We start from the raw sequence: 20,994 nt of genomic DNA on the forward strand, positions 1-20,994 counted from the left end.
CAAACACTCTGTAAGTGTTTTAATCCACTTAAAATGCTGGCATCGTACATTTACTGCAGAAAATGATGGCCCTGGTTTTAATCAGAGGCGTAAAACGGAGCTAATAACACTGTGTTTCTTTGACTGATCACTAAGCAAGAGAATCTTTTACAATATAAATTACACCGTTAACAGCTCGTAATGAGCTCAGATCATTAAAGAACTGATTTGGAAATCCTCTACTGAGCAGAAGAAAAGAGGGAAGGAGTAACAGATTTATTGCATTTTCGTGGCATTGTTTACAGCAATCGTTCAGTGAAAGGAAAACTCCAATGGAAACAATGAAAGCCTGTTGGAGCGACTTTGATCCTGCCTTCATAAGGACTCAGCGCAGCCTGAATATTCTGTGTGAGCTTTCACACACAGAGCTTTCTATTGGAGCAGCATAACTGGCATTACTTTGTACATTTTGCCCATTTGTCAGTGTGAGGATGTGTACATGTCAGCTGTTGTTATCAACAAAGCAGCGATATGACCTTATGTATGTTATCGCCTTACCTTAGAGTCAGGTCATGTAATGTGGCGTGTTCCCAGAATTTACAGGCTTTTTTAGGATACATACACGCTACAGTTCAAAGTGTCCCAGTTCTGATGTTTTTCTTTCATGTGGCCCAGTTTTAATGTTTTCTGATCAGTGTAAGCAGCAAAATAACTGCATGGAGTCGCAGTTTTCCAGCTCCAGTCTGGACCACACAGAGGTGTGCTGCACAACCAGATCAGCTTGAATATGAAAACATGGTCATGTGTAGGGGTTTCTTCAGATTCACTCTGCAGCAGAACACGTCCAAGGTGAACTATGTGAGAAAGAAATTTAATAGCAGAGTTGAATTTTCTTTTCTTTTTTTGGAAGCCTTTTATTTAGTATATTTGTTTAAAATATTTTGGGGTCACAGAAATATTACTTTGTTAGCACTGTAGCTAGCTGGTGATTGATGATAAGGACTAGTGATTTGCATTTAGTCAATAACCAGCAATCTGAGAAAGATTGCTACAGTAAATTGCCCTAAAGCAGGACTTCAGACCTCCTCTTAATTCAGTAAAATCTCTCTTTTAAAATCACTGAGACGACATTTTTAGTAGAGAAATTTATAACAAACAAGCCAGCATCAACTAGTGTTGAAGGTAAATACAAGGCTTCCAGCTGGTAAAGCAGAAAGGCTAGCTGGATCTCACCATGCAGAAAACAGCAGGGACAGATGCAACAAAAACTGCATGGGATATAAAACACCAAATACCTATCAGAGCATGTTCTACTTGTAACAGGACACTAAATATTTTCTATCTGAACTGATCTAAAAGTCAGAAATTTGAGTTTAACAACCTGTGAACATTCATAGATATGGGCATAAATATATATTATTTACATGTAAGTGTTAACAGTTTATTTTATTTTATTTTTTTAAAAGGAGCACAAATGATATCCCCAATGGCAGCAGCCCAAAAAACTCAAGCTGTGAATTAAAGTGTGAGAACTTCTTAAAGTGTGATTTGAAGATACATCCTCACCCTTTGACAGGGATCTCCAGGTTAAAGAGATTAATTAGATAAGTAATGCACTTAATGTAAATGGGCTGTATTTATATTTCTTAGTTTGACATCATGCTGTAATGTTTACTGAGGGTACGGTATGGTCAGGTATGGTACAGAGCCTCAGCTAAAAGCTATGAATTCTGGGATAGGTTGGGCCACGAAGGATACACCTGATCTATCCTTCAAATCCATGGTAATCGATTTGGAGCAGCCTTCGAATTGGGACGCTTGGCTGTGACATAATCGTCCTCCGAAGGATGCGGCCTATGAATTGGGACATACTTATCACCTCAAATAAATATTAGCATCATCATGTGACTGTTAGCATACAGATTTTCATAGTTAACATTTTCATCACGTCTTGGTTTTGCTAGATTTCGTCATTAACCAAAGATCTTAACCCTCTCAGGCTCAAATTAAACTTTTTGTTGCTAATGCACAACCAAGTCCTGCAGTGGTACTTCTGAGTAAAAAAACCTCATAAAATATGTACAGGGAGTGCAGAATTATTAGGCAAATGAGTAATTTGTCCACTTCATCCTCTTCATGCATGTTGTCTTACTCCAAGCTGTATAGGCTCGAAAGCCTACTACCAATTAAGCATATTAGGTGATGTGCATCTCTGTAATGAGAAGGGGTGTGGTCTAATGACATCAACACCCTATATCAGCTGTGCATAATTATTAGGCAACGTCCTTTCCTTTGGCAAAATGGGTCAAAAGAAGGACTTGACAGGCCCAGAAAAGTCAAAAATAGTGAGATATCTTGCAGAGGGATGCAGCAGTCTCAAAATTGCAAAGCTTCTGAAGCGTGATCATCGAACAATCAAGCATTTCATTCAAAATAGTCAACAGGGTCGCAAGAAGCGTGTGGAAAAACCAAGGCGCAAAATAACTGCCCATGAACTGAGAAAAGTCAAGCGTGCAGCTGCCAAGATGCCACTTGCCACCAGTTTGGCCATATTTCAGAGCTGCAACATCACTGGAGTGCCCAAAAGCACAAGGTGTGCAATACTCAGAGACATGGCCAAGGTAAGAAAGGCTGAAAGACGACCACCACTGAACAAGACACACAAGCTGAAACATCAAGACTGGGCCAAGAAATATCTCAAGACTGGTTTTTCTAAGGTTTTATGGACTGATGAAATGAGAGTGAGTCTTGATGGGCCAGATGGATGGGCCCGTGGCTGGATTGGTAAAGGGCAGAGAGCTCCAGTCCGACTCAGACGCCAGCAAGGTGGAGGTGGAGTACTGGTTTGGGCTGGTATCATCAAAGATGAGCTTGTGGGGCCTTTTCGGGTTGAGGATGGAGTCAAGCTCAACTCCCAGTCCTACTGCCAGTTTCTGGAAGACACCTTCTTCAAGCAGTGGTACAGGAAGAAGTCTGCATCCTTCAAGAAAAACATGATTTCCATGCAGGACAATGCTCCATCACACGCGTCCAAGTACTCCACAGCGTGGCTGGCAAGAAAGGGTATAAAAGAAGAAAAACTAATGACATGGCCTCCTTGTTCACCTGATCTGAACCCCATTGAGAACCTGTGGTCCATCATCAAATGTGAGATTTACAAGGAGGGAAAACAGTACACCTCTCTGAACAGTGTCTGGGAGGCTGTGGTTGCTGCTGCACGCAATGTTGATGGTGAACAGATCAAAACACTGACAGAATCCATGGATGGCAGGCTTTTGAGTGTCCTTGCAAAGAAAGGTGGCTATATTGGTCGCTGATTTGTTTTTGTTTTGTTTTTGAATGTCAGAAATGTATATTTGTGAATGTGGAGATGTTATATTGGTTTCACTGGTAAAAATAAATAATTGAAATGGGTATATATTTGTTTTTTGTTAAGTTGCCTAATAATTATGCACAGTAATAGTCACCTGCACACACAGATATCCCCCTAAAATAGCTAAAACTAAAAACAAACTAAAAACTACTTCCAAAAACATTCAGCTTTGATATTAATGAGTTTTTTGGGTTCATTGAGAACATGGTTGTTGTTCAATAATAAAATTATCCCTCAAAAATACAACTTGCCTAATAATTCTGCACTCCCTGTTGTCACGGTTCTGGGTCCGTTGGACCCAGTATTTTGAGTTCATTATGTTTTGGTACTTTTGCATCATGGATTTTCCTTTATGTTTCTCTGGTACTTGGTGTTTCAGTTATCTTGGTGTTTTTCTATATTATGATTTATGATCTGATACTGTTGTGATTATGATTATCATTTAGTAGCCTTTGGTCAGTGTCAAGTCTGTCTCTGTCTAGTCTGTCTTAGTAAAGTGTGTTTTGTTTCCTGTTTTACTTTGAAGGTTCTTGTTCCTGTCTGATGTTAGTATGTGCAGCTTTGTTCCCCCTGTCTCGCTAGCCCTGATCTCTCCCAGCTGTGTCTCCCTCCTGTTGCCGATTCCCCGTTACTACCCTGTGTATATAAGCCCTGTGTGTTTTCCTGCCTGTTGCCGGTTTGGCTGTATTACTCGGTGTCCGTCTGTGTTACTCGGTGTCCTGCTCGTCTCTCTGCCTCTCATCCCTTTTTGTATCATCTCAGGTTTGTCATTTAGCTTTCCCAGTTCAGGTCTTTAGTTTTGTCTTCCCTCTTGCCTGTTTGCCTTCTCACTCCTGTATAAATAAGCTCACCGGCATCTTATCCACTGCCTGCATCTTGGGTCCTCCTTCTAATTCCACACGGCTCGCCTCGGCAGCCGTGACACCTGTATATGGGGTAATCAGGTTGTTAGTTTTTAACTGTTGCAAATTGGCAACGCCTGCCTCGAGAGGGTTAAAAGTTAATGTGATTGTCAAAAAAGGAACATAAACACCAAACTTCATGACAATTCATCCAACTGTTTCATTTTAATTTTATTGTCAATGATTTCGTGTTTGAGGATCTGCAAAACCATAGGGATCCCTGGGGCTATGGATACTTGTGTTAACTATCAAAACCCAAGTGGTTTACCAACTGCAGCTAGCTTGACTACAGATGTGAAAAATAGCACTGAACTATAGCATATTAAAGCGGCATGTTTTAACTTTGAAAAACCGCCACCATGCTGAGCACTGTGCGGTATTCCTGATGTTAGAGTGCAATTAATTGAGCCAAAATAGCTCATAAATGTGCATGTTTGACACCATGACATATCAGCCACACTGTTCCTATAATATTAAACTAATAAAATAAGTAAAAATCACATTAATTAAGTCATATAAAATCATGCCTACTTGCTTATGAAGAAGTGATATTATAGACAGCAACTCCAGATTTAGGGGTATGATTAAGATTTATTTCCTTTTGAAAATATACCCATAAATTTGTCATATGAAAACAATTATACAACCTTGAACATTTTATCACAACAGGATCACACAAGTTAACACCCACATCCCTGCATTACAAAGAATTGCCCTTAATTGAGTCACTTTTTTTTTGTTTTCTCGAAACATTTAGAACAATTTCAACAACAACGGAAACCCCCCCTTAAACAGTACAAGATCCACTACAACTTTAAAATTTCCATCTATTAAATACCCAGGACCTTTTGGTAGCCCCTGGGAAGCATCCCGACACGCTAGCTTGAAGTGATGCGCTCAAAGAAAAATGCGAGAGGAAGGGGAATTCAACCCATAAATGTGCGAAGCTCAACTGTGTCTTGTCCCAAAGAGGGCACTGGCCAGTAAATCTTTGCCATTGTGTCTAGCTTTTATATCATATCAGGGGATTTGTCTGGCAGAAAAATCTCCAATGATTTATTATGTTATAAAATGGGTTTAACATGCCATTTCTATGGCTAGAAGCCTTTCCAGAGCAATAACAGAATTGTCCACTGCTGTTTGTCAGGAAAAGCGTCTTGTTTTGCTGGGAAGTGAGCTCCAAGGGAAAGACAAAGCTCTGGCCTCACATTATAACTACATTTCTGTAAGTTTAGAAAAAACTATCCAGTGTTGAAGTCATTCCAAGGAGGACAATGACCCCTTTTCATAATGTAGCTATGCAGCATCTCTTTTGAATATATTAATTGTCATTTTGCATACAAACATATATAATCCTCTGTTTTACTCAACAGTGGCGTTGGTGTCGTTACAATGACCGAACGAGAAGAAAAAGGCCTGGAAAAATGCTTTGGACCCCATCATTCGCTTTAATTGTTCCACCCAACAAGAAAGGCAATGCGTGCACATGCACAAAGAAACACACGAATGCAACATGCGCACACAGATGCACGCGCACATACAAGCACGCACGCACACATGAACACAACGCACACCTTTCACACTGCAGCTAAGATGGGTATTAGACAATTTAGTCCTGACATGTTGCAGCGATGATAGCTCTACTGCCACGCAAAGACGTCCCCTGTCAGTCCCGGTGGCTCCCTCCTTCACCTTGATGTCACGGTGAGTCGACAACATCATTACTCATCACATCACCACTGAATCACATGCCTAGTGCAACACTATATCACTCCCATATTGATATGTTGGTTATAGTATTATATTCAGTGTACTGTATGAGAACATTATTTCATATAAACACGTCCACGGTTTCATATATCACTTTTATGGTCACATGTCCACTTTGTCACAACGTCACCGTCATATCGACACCCACTATAAATGTACATGACTTTCATTTGTCACAAATCCACTGTGTCATAGAAAAAACTTTATTTTTTTCCCTAACTGATATGTGTGCACTGTGCCGTTAACACCGTTATGGTGTGTGCCAGTCTGCGTTGTTTTCAGATCATTTTCATGTTGACCCTTCGTGGGCCACTTGTTTCCGTCGCCTCTGCTGAAGCCCCGTTGGATTTGCGAGGGACATACTCCATATCAAAGTTGCTCTTATGGCGTCCTTTCCCTCGGCTCCAGGCAAACAGAAACAGGAAGCAGAAGATGACCACACCTAGGAAGGACAGGCAGCCCATGGCTGTAGATATAATGATAGTCTTAATGTCTAATGTGTCTGTCATGTTGTACAGTGCAGTCCCATTCCCCGATGTGCTGTTGGAGTCTGTCAGATTATTTGTGCTCCTGTTGCTATATTGAGATCTATCCCCAATGCTCAGACTCTTCACAGCTAAAGAGGCCGAAAGGCTAGCATTGCCAGCGGGGTTACTGGCAATACACCTATACACCCCGTGGTCATGCAGCTCTGCTGTCTTGATCTCAAGGGTACCATCTGGTCGGACCTCCACCCTACCACGGCTTTTGGCTGTGATATAGCGTCTGTGAGGTGTAATCCAGACCACAGACGGCTGTGGCGCTCCCTCTGCCATGCAGCTCAGACGGGCGGGCTGGCCTTCGTCAGCCATCAGCAGCTGTGTGGTGTTGGGTCCAATCCGTGGCTTGGTGCAGGTCATGTACTTGGACACCAGAGGCTCCTTGAGGTCCTGGAGAGTTTGCCCAATGAGGTTCTGAGGTGCGCTGCACTTAGGCTGGACATCCAAAATCTGCAGAGAAGGGGGCTTGTGGCTGTTGAGCAGCCAAAGCAATCTGCAGTCGCACACTAACGGGTTTCCACCCAAACAAAGCCTCTTCAAGCTGTCTAGAGAGGCGAACACTCCCTTCTCCAGAGAGTCCAGTCGGTTCTCTGACACATCCAGTAGTTGTAAAGATTTGAGGCCCGCAAAAGCAAAGGGCTCTATAGAAACCAGCTGAGCCCCTTGGAGGCGGAGCTCCAGCAAGTGTGAGAGTTGGCCCAGATCTCCCTGGTGGATGTGCTGGATGCGGCAGTAGGACAGGTTGAGATGCGTGAGGTAGGGTAGGTTGTGCAGTGCTGTGCCTGGGAAGGCAGTCAGGTTAGTGTTGGTTATGAACAATGTTGTGAGGTTGAGGCCATGCAGCGAGAGGGGAGGCAGTGTGTCCAGCCAGGGCCAGAAATCAATTTCTAAATGGCGGAGACGAGATAACCTCTTAAAAGAGAAAGGCTTAAGAAAACTAATGCTCAGGTAGCGCATGCGCAGCTCGACCAGGCTGTGCAGATGTGCCAGAGCGTCACTAGGTACGACCGTCAAATTGGAACGTTCCAGTGTCAGGCTTTGAAGTCCGAGTAATCCAGTAAAGGCCCGCTGAGAGATGAAAACCAGCTCGTTATCGCCCACCTCCAGTGATGTCAACCTACGCAGATCTTGAAAGGCATGATCCAGAAGAACCACCAGTCTGTTGTGGCTGAGATCAAGGCGGATGAGGCTGGTCAGGCCCGACAGAACACCGACAGGAACCAGTTGGAGAAGGTTACTGCGGAAGTTGAGCGAGCGGAGAGCAAGCTGAGAACGAAATGAACCAGGCTCGACCGCACTGATGAGGTTGTCGCTGAGATCCAGGTCTTCTAGTTGCTGGAATGAAGAGAAGTTGTCCGGCGTGATGACGCGCAGCTTGTTCTTACTGAGGTCTAGGACACGTGTCTCAATGGGGATGCCTTCAGGGATGGTGAGGAGGCGCTTGCGGTGGCAACTGACCGATTTGCTTGGAGCAGAGCAATCACATCGGGCGGGGCAGCTCAGAACCGAGCTGGCCAGGAGAAGCAGCAAGGCCCCGCCCAGAAAGAGGTGGCAGTGGTGCGATGCTGGGTGTCGCATGTCTCTTTTACCCACGATGCCCTCTTTCATGGCACAGCTTCTTGTGCATACAGAGCACCATCACGAACAAGCTCTGCAAGACATGAACAAGAAATGTGTTAAATTACACTTACACTCAGGCTGCACCCCCTCCTCCGCCTTCGTGCATTTTTCAACCTTTTACAACCTTTTACACTTTATGTCTACTTAAGCTGCCAACTCTGTTCTCCTTTAATGAACTGTCCCTTTTCCTGGCGAGGTGGATATGAGGGAATTAAACTCCCAGCAGGGCGAGACACAGCAAGAAATAGAAATATCAGCCCCAGAAAAATGTGAACGTTCATCACTGTGTTAGCACAAAAGGTTGCAGGCTAACTGGAGATGTTTTACGAGGATGGAAGATGTTTCAGCCCAATGGCGAGAAATGTCCCTCGTTAGAGTCCACTGAGGCTGAATGCCCATGTGGATTTGTTGTTGCTGCATGTGTGTGAGTTGGTTTTGCAGCGTGCGTGTCTGAGGGGGTGGGTTAAGGGGGTGCTCAAACTAAAATCCAGACTAAACAGAAAATGAAATGACAGCGTGTGCTTGCTGCCATAATTAAATCTACAGAGTTTTGCCAGCACATGTAACCCCAACACAATGAATGGAAGTATATATTATATACAACTCTTTATTTAGCGATCAACATATTGAGTCAACTCACTTATTGTTAAATATTGCACTGAACACAGTGTGTTTCTATAATTTTCACTAAGATGTTGTGACAAATGGCAGTTTCACATGCATCATTTTGAGTTAATTCAAACCAAATTCTTTCAATTATGTTTAAGGAGACAAATGCAAACGTGGCCACTTGCACAAGTTTTTTTCCCACACGGGTGAGGTGATTACACACTAATAATTTTCAGAGGCTGCTTTAGTGAATTTAAATACGCATTTTTATTCATTTGTCCTGCGAAATGTGGCTCTTAATTTCCATTCCTGCAAAGGCAGGGCTGGAAAGGAAGCATAGATAACAGCAGGGTAATGAGGAGACGGATGCAGAGTTCAACAGTAAAATGTTATCTCTAAGAGCCGAATCTCTCCATGGCTCGGAAAGACACAGACTTTGACAGAAAAAACCACCAGTGAGCAGCCACAGGTTGTTGAATTGACAGATGGCTATGTAGACAGAGAGGCTGACCATAATTGCCTTATTACCAGTAGTATTTGCATTCTGCTCATGGCTATCTTTGCCAATTAGGTGTGCAAAACGTAAGGCACATCTGTGAGTGGTGGAAATTTGAATGCTCTGTGATAAAGGCAAGGAAAAATGGGAGAAATATGAAAGGCGCCTTTAGAAAAGCTTTTCCACTGCTTGCAGAGCTCGCAAAGCAAAATCCTGCCAAGGTAAGCAGATGATGAGCACACAGACAGACACGTACCTTACTTTGATAGTGAAGTGAGTGACGTTCAGAAAATAGCTGAGATGAGGCAGAAGGAGCCATGCACACTCACTCATCCTCTTTCTTACAGCACTCACCCCACCGCTCAGCTCATCAGCCGCACCGCTCGCATCTCCATATCTCTGCCTTTCTTTCCCCTTTTCTTTCTATTGCTGTTTTATCTCCGTATCCTCCTGTTCACACATCTTCCACCTAACTCCTTTTCTCTCCGCGGTCCTGCCTGGCAAAAGCCCCAGTCCGTTCATCAGTCCCTGCAGGCTGGGTTTTTATCGATCGCGGCGCAGACACATCAGATGCCAGGAATGTAGCCTTTAACAAAGAGCAGGCCGTTGCCACAGCAACTACAAACCCTTACTCCCATCGGCTCTGTGTTGTCTGCCAATCAAATTAATGAAAAAAGGAAGGAATAGAGTAAGGGCTGGGGGGTGATGTTTTTCCATATTCATTTAGTTTTCATATTGAGACAACAAACTATTTGAATGTATGGGTAGAAATTCAGGTCCGCTGGTGGAGCCAAGCTCACTTTAAGGTGTTTCCGAGCGCCTCGCTATTTGTCGGCCTGTCTTGTTTCCCATCCATCTGGTGCTCTGGTAACTATCTATGTCTCTCTACCTTATTATCCTTCCACATGCCTGCTTCTTTCTTTGTGTATTTATCAGTCTGCCCTTACCCGCCAGCTTCTCTTCCTCCCTGCTTCTCTGTTTAATAATTACAGTCCACTTCTCTTTTGCTGCAGTGGGGAACTGGCCTGGTGATGTGCTGATGAGTCGTGTGTCAGGCGGTCCTGCCACGGCTCTGCTCTGAGAGTTAGCCTACAAACGGAAACGGCACCATCTCGTCAGTTATTAAAGCTTGTATCAGGAGTAAACTAGCTGTTGTTTTACGCTTTCATTTCTCCACAGTTAGAAAAGGTTTTAAAAAATGAAGCAGAGGAAAATTTTATGCATTTTAAAGCAGAAATTGTGGAAAAAAAAAACTGTACAGTTGCTATATTGCTTCATGAATCAAAATCTGTCCAGGTTCCCATGCGGACACTGGTGCAATAAAGGTGATTCCCACAAGACTCCAAATCATGTCCTTGGATTAAAATACTATTTCAACATTTGTGCAAGCGCATAACCTTGAAAACTGATGTAGCTTTGATTCTTCTAAAGACCAGCAGTCTGTTTGATGCCCCCACACACACCCAACACCACTCTGCCGCTCACCGTTCTAGTTTATCTCCACAGAATAGCTGAATGGATAACTGATAAGAATGATCACACTTTCTAATAACCATCATCGCAAAAGGGTAAATAGTAGTAAACAAAAGTTAAATTAAACTTTCATCATTTTTAACTTTTAACTTGGTTAAAAGTTGTTTTTTTAAACCAACCATAAACTTTGTTTGGCTATTGAAAAAGTTGTGACTGATGTTTAAAAGTATGTGTGAGTAGATGGGGGTAGTGATGGTTCCTCTCTTAGCTCAGGGCACTCTCACAAAAGAGTTTCACATCCTGGTAAACAAAGGTTTAAAAAAGAAATCACAGGACTGTGGTCATTATCAGTCTCACTCATTATTCATTGTTTGGTTATGTCTGGCAAAGTGTGTGAATCTCTGAAGTGCCTGCAGATGGATGAGGATGTACTTAGTGATCAGAAAATACTTTGATAAAATGTGGAAGTCTTTAAATACAAAATCCATTTAGTGATCTGACTATTGACCATTGCATTAAAAATTCATACTCTGAACTCTGAAACATTGCCATTCCACACACACCGACTTCTGCGTTACATATAGCATATATTCAGCTGCTTGTGAATGCAATTATCCAATCAGTCAACTGCATGGCAGCAAGAAAGCAACAGTAACTCAAATAACCATGTTACAACCAAGATTTGCAGAAGAGCATCTGTGAACACACAACATGTCCAACCTTGACGCAGATGGGCCACTGTAGCGGAAGACCACACTGGAAGCTGGACACTCAGACTACAATTTATATGAGGTTATTAAAACAGGACAACACAAAACTTAAAAAGACTGGTCTGCCGAGTTTGGATTTTTACTGCAACATTTGAATGGGAGGGTCAGAATTTGGCATAAATGGCACGAAAATGTGTATCCAGCTGCCCTGTATCGAAGGTTCAAGCTGGGATTTTTTCTTGGCACATTTTCGGCCGCTTAGTACCAAATAAGTCTCATTTAACAGCAGAGCCTCCCTGAATAATTTTGCTAACTATGTGCATCCCACAGACCTCAGTGTACCAGTCCTTCCAGCAGGATAATGCGGCTAACAGATCTGCAGCAACTGTGCGGTACTACTACGTCAATAGGGACCAAAATCTGTAATGTTTCCAGCACCTTGTTCATGAAACTGTGTCGCAAAGAATTAAGGAAGCTCTAATGACTGTATGGGGTCCAAACTGCTCCTAGCAAGCTGTAACTAATGAAGTGGTCTGTGAGCATATAGTCCCTACTGCGTACACAAACACAAGAAAACAAATTACCAGTGGATTTGTTTCTTATCACCTTTGACACTGTAACTGTTTTTAAGTGAAACTGCAAGAGAGCATTCACTGGTTAATTGCATTATCCACCTCCAGATCACATTCGAAGCCCTCTATGTCACAGAAGCTTCTTCTATCAGAGTAACTCCACAGCCACTCAGATCACCACACCAATTTCTAGTGGGACTTCAACTGTGATATAGCACTGCTTCTGCAGACTCCTTTAACCATTAAAAACATCGATGGTTTTTTAGACATATTGTAAAATGCTAAATTAAGTTTGCTTACTTACTTACCCAAGACACACAGATAAAATTCTTAGAAAAATACAGCAAATCCTGTAACTGTACCCCACATCTTTTTAACATTGTGGCATAATTAATCAAAATAAGCGAGGCCTTTGCTGAAACAATGGTGTTTTCTGCGGCAACAACTTTGTTCTATACTGAGTAGCACCTGGTGCGAATTAACCAGAGATTAACTAGCTTGTTGTGATGAAGGCTCTGTGTTCCCAGCAAAAAGCTTTTCAGACTTCCAGGCGATGACAGGTGGTGGAGGGTGTGAAAAGCAGATGGGAAAGAAAACCCATTTCCAACATGTTAAAGAGTCAGAGGAATAAAAGAAGAAACGAAAAAATACAAACAAGACTGAAAGGAACACATTTGTACTCAGTTGCCAGTTATTAAACATCTAACAGCACATTTAAAAACGTGAGCTCATGACCTTTTAAAACAGCACCAATATCTTTATATTAACAGTGAAGAATATTTATGTATAATATAAAACAGGTCTTTAGTAGAGCCCACAGATGATTATTACTTCTTCCCATTGCCCTAAGCCAGTGTCTCAGGGAGGAGGGAACGAAAGATATTGATACTGATGCAAAAGATGATCATGTTTAGAATTTGCAGGTGTTGGAGTGTTGAAATTTCCGTCTGGAGGCATCATTCAAAAGAGCAGTAGCCTGCTAACAACAGTGTAAACTGGACACGCCGGTTGTTTAACTACGCAGGTGGATTTATACGGCCGATACTGCTGAATAAAAGTTCAGTGTTTCATTATCTTTGTTAAAGCTTTTTCAAGCAATTATAAAAAACACCCAGCTTGTGTGAAAAGTTTTTCTTGTTCCTTTATGGGCTTAATACACACACACACACACACACACACACACACACACACACACACACACACACACACACACACACACACACACACACACACACACACACGGAAGAATTTAGCCAGGTTACTGAAGAGTCAGATATATATCAACCTGGATTTGTGCAGACCAATACATAGAATGAACTGTTGGTATTTAATTTTTATCGGCTGGATAAATATGTTAGTGGATTTGTTGCATTAACTCTAAACTCTGCATTTTCCCAAATACAGCCAGTTACAACTTGGTCCCGATAGATAAGAAACACTATGGAGAAAAACTGGAGAGGTTGGGTCTCTTGGCTGACTTGGGTGAGCTTGAGGAGGAGGTGCTCGAGGAGAGGGTGGTCTGGGTGTGTCTGCGTTCACTGCTGTGTCTGTGATCTGAACTCAGATAATGGTTAGATGGATGGATGGAGGTGCAAAGTGAACTTTAAGCTCGCCACATTGAAGAGGTGCAGGATGTGATAGACAAAATGTAACACCGAGCCTGCGTTTTTTCAGAAGGAAAAGAGAAAAGGGAGTATTTTCCAACCCATAACTTTTAAGCTACACTAACTTAATACTATGGACGAATTGAACGGAAAATGAAAGAAAGCACTTTCGCTTTAAAGTACACGCAGATGTTAATCTGAATATTTAAACTGTGAAAACATTTAATGAAAATTCAGCAACTCAAAAAATTCTACCATTACCAAATTTTGAAATCCAATAATCCTGATGGAAAACGACAGCAACAAATTCCTAATTATACATTTGAGAGTAAAAAATAGTCTTATAACAATGAGTCACTAAACATGATGACACAGAACTTATTCTACGGGTGCTCAGCTGTAACTGTGCTAAATGTGATTTATTTTAAAGAGAAAAAATAAACAATGGAACGCTCATTGGACTCACAGCTGTACCTGACCACCTCCTCACTGAATGGGCTACTGAGACAGCCACATCACGGTGCAGAAGCCTCCAGCATGTAAAGGGTTAAAGGGATGATTATTATCCTCTGTTATAATCATAATGAGACCAGAACTATAATATGAAAGCATTTACTGCGTCGAAGTAATCTGCACATCACTGACATATGACTCAACACTGCGAGTGGCCTGTTTAAATCTGTGGCTCTGACAAGCCTGACCCAGGCTGACATACAGTGGCACACATACAGTACCATAGATGCAGCTTCTCACTTTGAGCTTTACAATATTTTTAGAAAGAGTTGGAGCCAACCCTGTCACGTTCAAGATGCAAAATATACAAAAGCCCATAGAATTCTGGGTAAATTGTAATAGTAAGGCGGGTCATTGAGAAGGGCAGCCTACAGGGTTGAACGTTTTGGGATTTGGTTCTGAATTGGATTAGAGTCACAGTGAAACTGTAGAAAATCTGACAGCCGAAAAGGAGCTAGGGTGATGCATGAGTCACTGTGAGATGGAGAGAGAAAGAAAGAAGAGGGTAAAAAAGAGAGAGAGGGGAGAGAAGAACATAAAGCAGAAATGCATGAAGAAGTGAAGGAAAGCCACGCTTACAAGATTAGATGAAAACCCTTGTTTTCCTGAGCTGACCGTGACTTCTAATGTACTTTTTACTGCGTGAAGCTGGAGAAACTGATTGCAGCTCTTCCACGAGATCTCAGTAATACTCAGGCAATGTTCAGCGCACATGTTGATTTTAATCTGCGGGCTCATCTGTCAAGATGAGCACCATTAAATCCCTGTTCATTATCGCACCACTTACCAAATCTGCGGCCTTTGACAGGAGCAGAGCAAACGCAATTTACACTGGGAGGGACTTAATTGGACCGTACCAAAACATTTTATTTTATACAATATCTGTGGCTGCAAAACTATCTGTGGATTAATAATGCATTTTATTGACACAGCGTGTCCATCACGTTTCTTTTTGCCCTCAGGTGTGCAATAAATCAATGTGTTGTGCTGCAGTTTTGTGAAAAGCACCATTTGCAGGACTGCAACTTTGAGGTAATGATGTTTGCACAGTTAAGCCAGTATGTGTGGCTAGAGGTAGCTATATAACATTAAAGGCATGTGTTGTCTTTGTGGTTACGGTGCATAATAATCGCCACTATAAATCCTCTCTCCTCCTCCCACAGGCTTGCAAACGTGAGTCTGTTGTTGAATTCATTTACATGGCTGCAATTATTTTGCAGCCAGCTCCTTGGAAATAAGCCATTATCATTTTCTTCCCACTACAACCCCTGCAAAGGACTTTAATGCAGATTTTACTCTTGCTTTTGCATTATAAAAAGCTTGTATTTCTTTCAAGTTTTCATTTGTCACTTTAGATCACCAGTCATAAAAACTGTGCGCTTCTATTCATCCTTTTGCTTTCTCGCTTAAATAATAAAATGTTCTGCTTTGCTCATTTCCAGATGTATGAGTGGCATGAATAATGGAATTATTTCACATGGGAGAGTTCACATGTAGGCGATTATTATCAGCGGGAACATACTCTGCATGATAATTGACCCGAGAGGACATGTCATCGAACCAGTCATCGTTTTTGTGCATATCTGATGCACAAACAAATGTGCGTGCAAATGGTGATGATGATTCAACAAGCAACGATGCTGTGACACAGTGAATTAACAAAATATTAGGACTGCATATTCTACTAATGCCGTTAGACAAAGAAAGAAACAGGGGAGCTAGAGGACAGCTGAGATTTAGCAAAAGCAGCAGAAAGGCATTACTGATGCTTTCTGCCTTCGGTGCAGCCGGAGCTCGATTTAATGATAATTCGCTGTGTATTCACCACAAATACTAACAAGCCAAATTCATTTTCTATTCTGGGAATTGTGTCACTCTGCACATCCACTGACCACCCTGCAGAGTGCAAAATGTCAGCAGAGCTTTCAGGGTGCTGTTAGGATTCGGAAGTTGAACCGTGTTCTTCTCGGCTAATTAGAGCCTGTGCATCCAAACTCTGCCAATTAAACAGCTTCTTTCTGCACCACTGGCCACGTTTCCTCTGAAGCTGTGGCTTGTTGAGCCATCACCAGTGTATCCTGTCTTCCACCATGTGGCTTGTTGTGCGTCTGCTGTGCTGCAGGCTCACGAGGGATGTTGCTTTACCCCACAGTCTCTGGATTTAGAACTGTCCAGTTAATACTTAGTGAGTGTTTGCTCATACTGATAGACAGAGGGAGGGAGTGTGCAGAGCCTTTGCACAACAGCTTTTAGAAGTGCGACTAAATGCAAACAGTAATGTGCTGTAACACAGCGTCCATGCTGTGGACATGAATAATGTGAGCATTGTGTTCCTCCACCGGCTGACGTGCCATCTATGACACACAAAAACCCTGTTTGTAAAATGTTAGTCAAAACTGAATTCTCGTTACGTGCAAATTTGATTAAATTCTGACAAATACTGAAGGAAGAGCTGTGGTTTTTATAAACTGTGGATGGGCAACGGATTCCCATACTGCCTCTTTATATTCTTATATTCTTATATTCTTTAGATGACATATCATAGAGCACAGCAACTTTCAGATATGCTTCTTCTTGAAAATATATCAAATTTACATTTCAGTCTAATCCTTGGAAAGTCACTTTTGTGTAAAAGTGTATGTAGCATTGTATGAATGTTGCTTTTGTCTTATTAAGATCATTTAAGAGTCCTTTTGATTTTCAGCATTCACATGAAATAATTAAATTCAGTGATTTAGTCGCCATCATCCTCTGTTTTAATTTTTTTGGCATTATGCTAAAAAAAAAAAAAAGGAAATAAGGAAAAGGTTTGTGCTACCTATTCATCATGAAAGACAGACAATGTTAGCAACTATCCGATAAAGCCTAGTCATAAAGGTCCAAAGGCTTTTTGCAGTATTTTTGCTGTATGTTTAAAAGCTTTCGCTGTCATTGGTTATATATGAAGGAGATGGATGTAGTCACTGTGACCTCACCTATTGCTAATTAAAATCCACTTGTGAAGCCTGGATTTTAGCACTTTTGCTACCTTAATTTTGATATTTTGAAACCAAATGTCACAAATGAGGTTACTTGTCATTCATAAGGTAGTAGTAAGGGATCTTAACTCTAAATGGGACAGTAATTTACAATTCAATTTTATTATTTTATTATTTTTTAGTTGGTTGCACTGCCCCCAAGTGGCCAATAAATTATCTCACAGATTTCTGTTATTATTTGTTCTGGCAGAAGAATAATCTGCATGAAATAGAAATGAAATTTATGACTGAGAGGAACAGTGATCACTAGCCAAGGCTTCAGGGACACAAGCCTAGAAACAACATCCAGCAGACATCCATCCATATGGAACAATGTATATGTCTGACTCAACGGTGGTCGCCAGCTAAGTGAAATTGGTCGCAAAGTTGCTGCATCAAAAACCTCCTTGCTTTGATTGCAAGTGGTTGCCAAGGGGATTGCAACTGGTCTCTAGGCCGGTCGGACTGAGGCTGAAGGCTTCCATTGCAAAATATACTTAAAAATTGATCACTGAGCAATCAGGCAGCTGCGGTTCAGGAGGTAGAGAGGTCGCTACAAATGGAAATGTTGGTGTCTTCTCTAGTATGCATGTCAAAGTATCCTTAGGCAAGATATTGAACCCCGAGTTGGACCCAATGCATCCACTGGAGTTTAGAAGAAAAGCATAAGTAGCAGACCATTTGCATAATGTCCCGAATAATAACCTTTCAGACTCTTGTCATATCTAAGTAAAACTATAACACAACAATCTGGTATAACAGACGCGTCTGACAGAAAGCAGTTCCATTCTGCTTTTGAAAACAGTTCATTTTCAGCCTTCTAATGTACAGTCAAACATGTCAGATACATGGAAGAGCTTTACTTGATAAATGAGCGAGCCCTTAAGCTTGCTCTTTTAAATATGAGTCATTCACAAGTAGTTTTTTCTGCTGATTCTCAAAGATTTCTCTCATATGCTAAAAGATCAAATAGTCCATTAAGGTCCTTCCTGAAATAATGAAATAGTTAAGTAGGCAATCTATTAGCTGCTTTCCAAGTGATTCGGTTTAAAATCTCCTTTTTCAAATGTGTCGCACAGACACTCAATTCTGTAACTAATAGTACTGTAACATCAATATTCATACTGGTCTGTGCGTTAGTCTCTAGCCATTTTATATTCTACCTCCGTCGCAGAAGGACAGTAATCATACTGTGAGAAGTGATTGCTTCAAATATCTCATTGCTTCATTTCAATGACTGCTTAGGTTTCCAACAAAATAATGATCTGATTTTCCACGCCATGTCCACCGGCATTATTGTCTCCTGCCTATCCTGGCAAGAGTTTTGTAGAGTAGTAGATTTTTCTCACCCCCTCGCTCTCTTTCCTTGTTGCTTATAAATCCGAGTGTTACTTGAAGGACACTCACCATATTAGGTTTCTGTCTAATTTTAGTCTTGGGAGGTAGAACTCATCCATTTTTCATGGTAGACGTATACCACTGCTGGTTCATAGGGGCCTTCCTCATTCACAGAAAGAAGATTTGTCTTAACATATTACACCAGAATGTTTTTGCTCTCTATTCTAATCATCTTATCTCCTGCAAACAAGTCCTGTGTAATGTGTTTCACGACTATATTACTGATAGGTTTTGGCACATTTGCATGGAGGCTTATTGCTGCTGGGGTAGAGGTTCGGATTTTCTTCTGTTAAACTTGTGCGCAATCCCAGCAACCATATTTAAAAAGAATCACATATAGTTCCAGGTTTTACTCAACCAGAGAAAATCTCCAATCCTTTTCATTCCAGATGACACTAAACCACTACGTCAGAGAGGTGCTGCTACTTTAAAAGGTCAAGTTTTACCTTACACATATCGCTTACCTCTAAAAATAACGAGGGAAAAAGAGCCCATCGTTGTTAGATGGTCTCTTGTTGTCAACATCTTTATGTTTGCCACAAAACTCATGGGAGGCATTTGTACTGTCCTAGTAGGGGCCTGTTGCAATTATATGGTGCCCGTATCGATCCCAAGTATTGATTCAAGTCGGTCGCTGAATTTAAGATTCAACAGATGCTTCTTTGGATTTCAGAGGAAATGAGAACATTGGAAAGTTCTTTCATTTGAAAACAGCAAGGCATCTCTTTAATAAGGCATTTTTATTTACCTTAAGAAGTAAGCTGCACCTTGTCTCTGTTGTGTTCACTAAAGCTTTCAAAACTGAAGGCTGAATGCTAATGAAGCAGCCCATTTAAATTCAGCTCATCCTTCATGGTTCACTGTGGAATTGGTAAAGTGTCGGTTTATAAAAGTAATTCTTACCATGTTTCACAGTTTCAAGAATATTTGCTGAATATCTGAAAATAAAATCTTTGAATGAAGTTGAACTATTAGCTCAGCCATCCTGTGTCTAATAATGCACACATGAATCTGCATGCACTCCCTCATAAGGCTCACTTTAAATTAAATATGCAAGATTATTTAACAGTATATGCAGCCAGGGACTACACCGCCAAGGTCTCCATCAAGGCCACAAGTCAGCTGATCAAGTACCGTGGGATCTTCATACAGCGATTGCAGTAATGAGGATGTTGCACAGGTTTGTTGTGGAGAAAAGAGCTGAGGAGCTGTCGTTTCACTGGTCGATACACATTCCCACCTTATCTGTGGCCACGAGCAGTGGGCAGTGACGAGTAAGATCACGGATAAAAGTGGCAGGAATGAGCTTCCTCTGAAATGTGACTGGGCTCTCCCTTACAGATAGGATGAGGTGTTTGTCCATTCAGGGTGGGTTCAGAGTGAGATGTCTCTTGGACACCTCCTAGGTGACTTTTTTCAGGCATGTCCCCACGGGGGAAGACCCCTGGGAAGACGCAGGACACACTGGAGATATTATGTCTCACGGTGTCTGGGGAACACCTCTGTTTCCCCCAGGTGCATGGGGAGAGGGGGGTCTGAGGGTCTCTGCTTCAGCGGCTGTAGCCATGAACCCACGATGGATGGATGGATGGATGGATGGCCTTTCTATTTCAAATCTCAAATTTTAGCCAGAAAAGATAAAACCCCCAAATCCTGGGAGGCTTTCAAAAGGCTAAGAGCTTCGTATTTATTATTTTTACACAACAGCTGAATCGATTTTCTAACATACCTCTTAGAGAAAAAGCTAATTTGCCAAAGTCGGCATGCTCCTTTGATTTGGTCTGTCCCCACCTGCATGCACTACACTTAAAAACATTCTTACTTTTTTTTGAGGCTGGTCTCAAAGATTAATTCACTCACAGATTCAGTCTTCAGTCTTTGCGAATAAAGATCGGCAGCTGACAAAGATATAGTTGCATTAGACTGCTAAAAAAAATATGATTAACTGTTGCATTTTTTTTTAAAGGGCAGGTTTTTCAGATACAAAGATGTGGGGATAACGGAAAGTTTTCCTTTCCAGTAAGCACAGTCCCTCTAAGTGACTGCATACCCAATTTTCTTTAGTATATCTTAAGGAAGACATAATTTCAGCTAATAGCATCTGTATTTACACTTGGTATCTGAAGCCAAAGCAAGACATTCCTGCCAGCTGTATAATTAATATAGCTTTAAAAAAAAGCCTCATTTTCATTTCACTGCCAGAGGGTTTGTGATTATAATTTGCTCTCATCCCTCTTTTTTTTGTCTTGGAACTTACACTCCCCTCCTTCCCTGGAATGTCTCCTCCACTTACAAACTATGTCAGCATGGGACCTGGTATTTTCTCTGTGTTCAGCTCCTCATATCTAGGAAGTAATTTTGCCTGTTAGCAATTATTAATAACACAAATCAGATGAAAGCCCGAATGCTGAAAAGCTAG

At 41.6% G+C, this 20,994-nt stretch overlaps 1 protein-coding gene across 4 annotated transcripts in view; it reads right to left on the reverse strand.

Annotated features, from left to right (window-relative positions):
* Positions 1-4,833: 4,833 nt before the first annotated feature.
* The window catches only part of lingo2b (leucine rich repeat and Ig domain containing 2b), a 41,295-nt gene continuing 25,134 nt past the window's right edge, over positions 4,834-20,994 (reverse strand). The window contains exons 2-3 of one of the 4 annotated variants that reach the window (XM_086275475.1): positions 10,236-10,377; positions 4,834-8,214 (exon numbers count right to left, since the gene is read on the reverse strand). In XM_086275475.1, the coding sequence (XP_086131601.1) occupies positions 6,303-8,171 (1,869 nt within the window). In that variant the 5' untranslated portion in view covers positions 8,172-8,214; positions 10,236-10,377 and the 3' untranslated portion in view covers positions 4,834-6,302. Of the gene's footprint in view, positions 8,215-9,544; positions 9,890-10,235; positions 10,378-20,994 lie in introns of those variants that run through there. The other 3 variants (XM_086275476.1, XM_086275474.1, XM_086275473.1) reach the window with 3 other exon arrangements.

This window comes from Aulonocara sp. 'chitande type north' Nkhata Bay, linkage group LG19 (genome assembly GCF_057382095.1).
Source record: "Aulonocara sp. 'chitande type north' Nkhata Bay isolate Kocher_YH1m ecotype deep benthic linkage group LG19, A_spYH_male_GT1.1, whole genome shotgun sequence".
Taxonomy (NCBI): domain Eukaryota; kingdom Metazoa; phylum Chordata; class Actinopteri; order Cichliformes; family Cichlidae; genus Aulonocara; species Aulonocara sp. 'chitande type north' Nkhata Bay.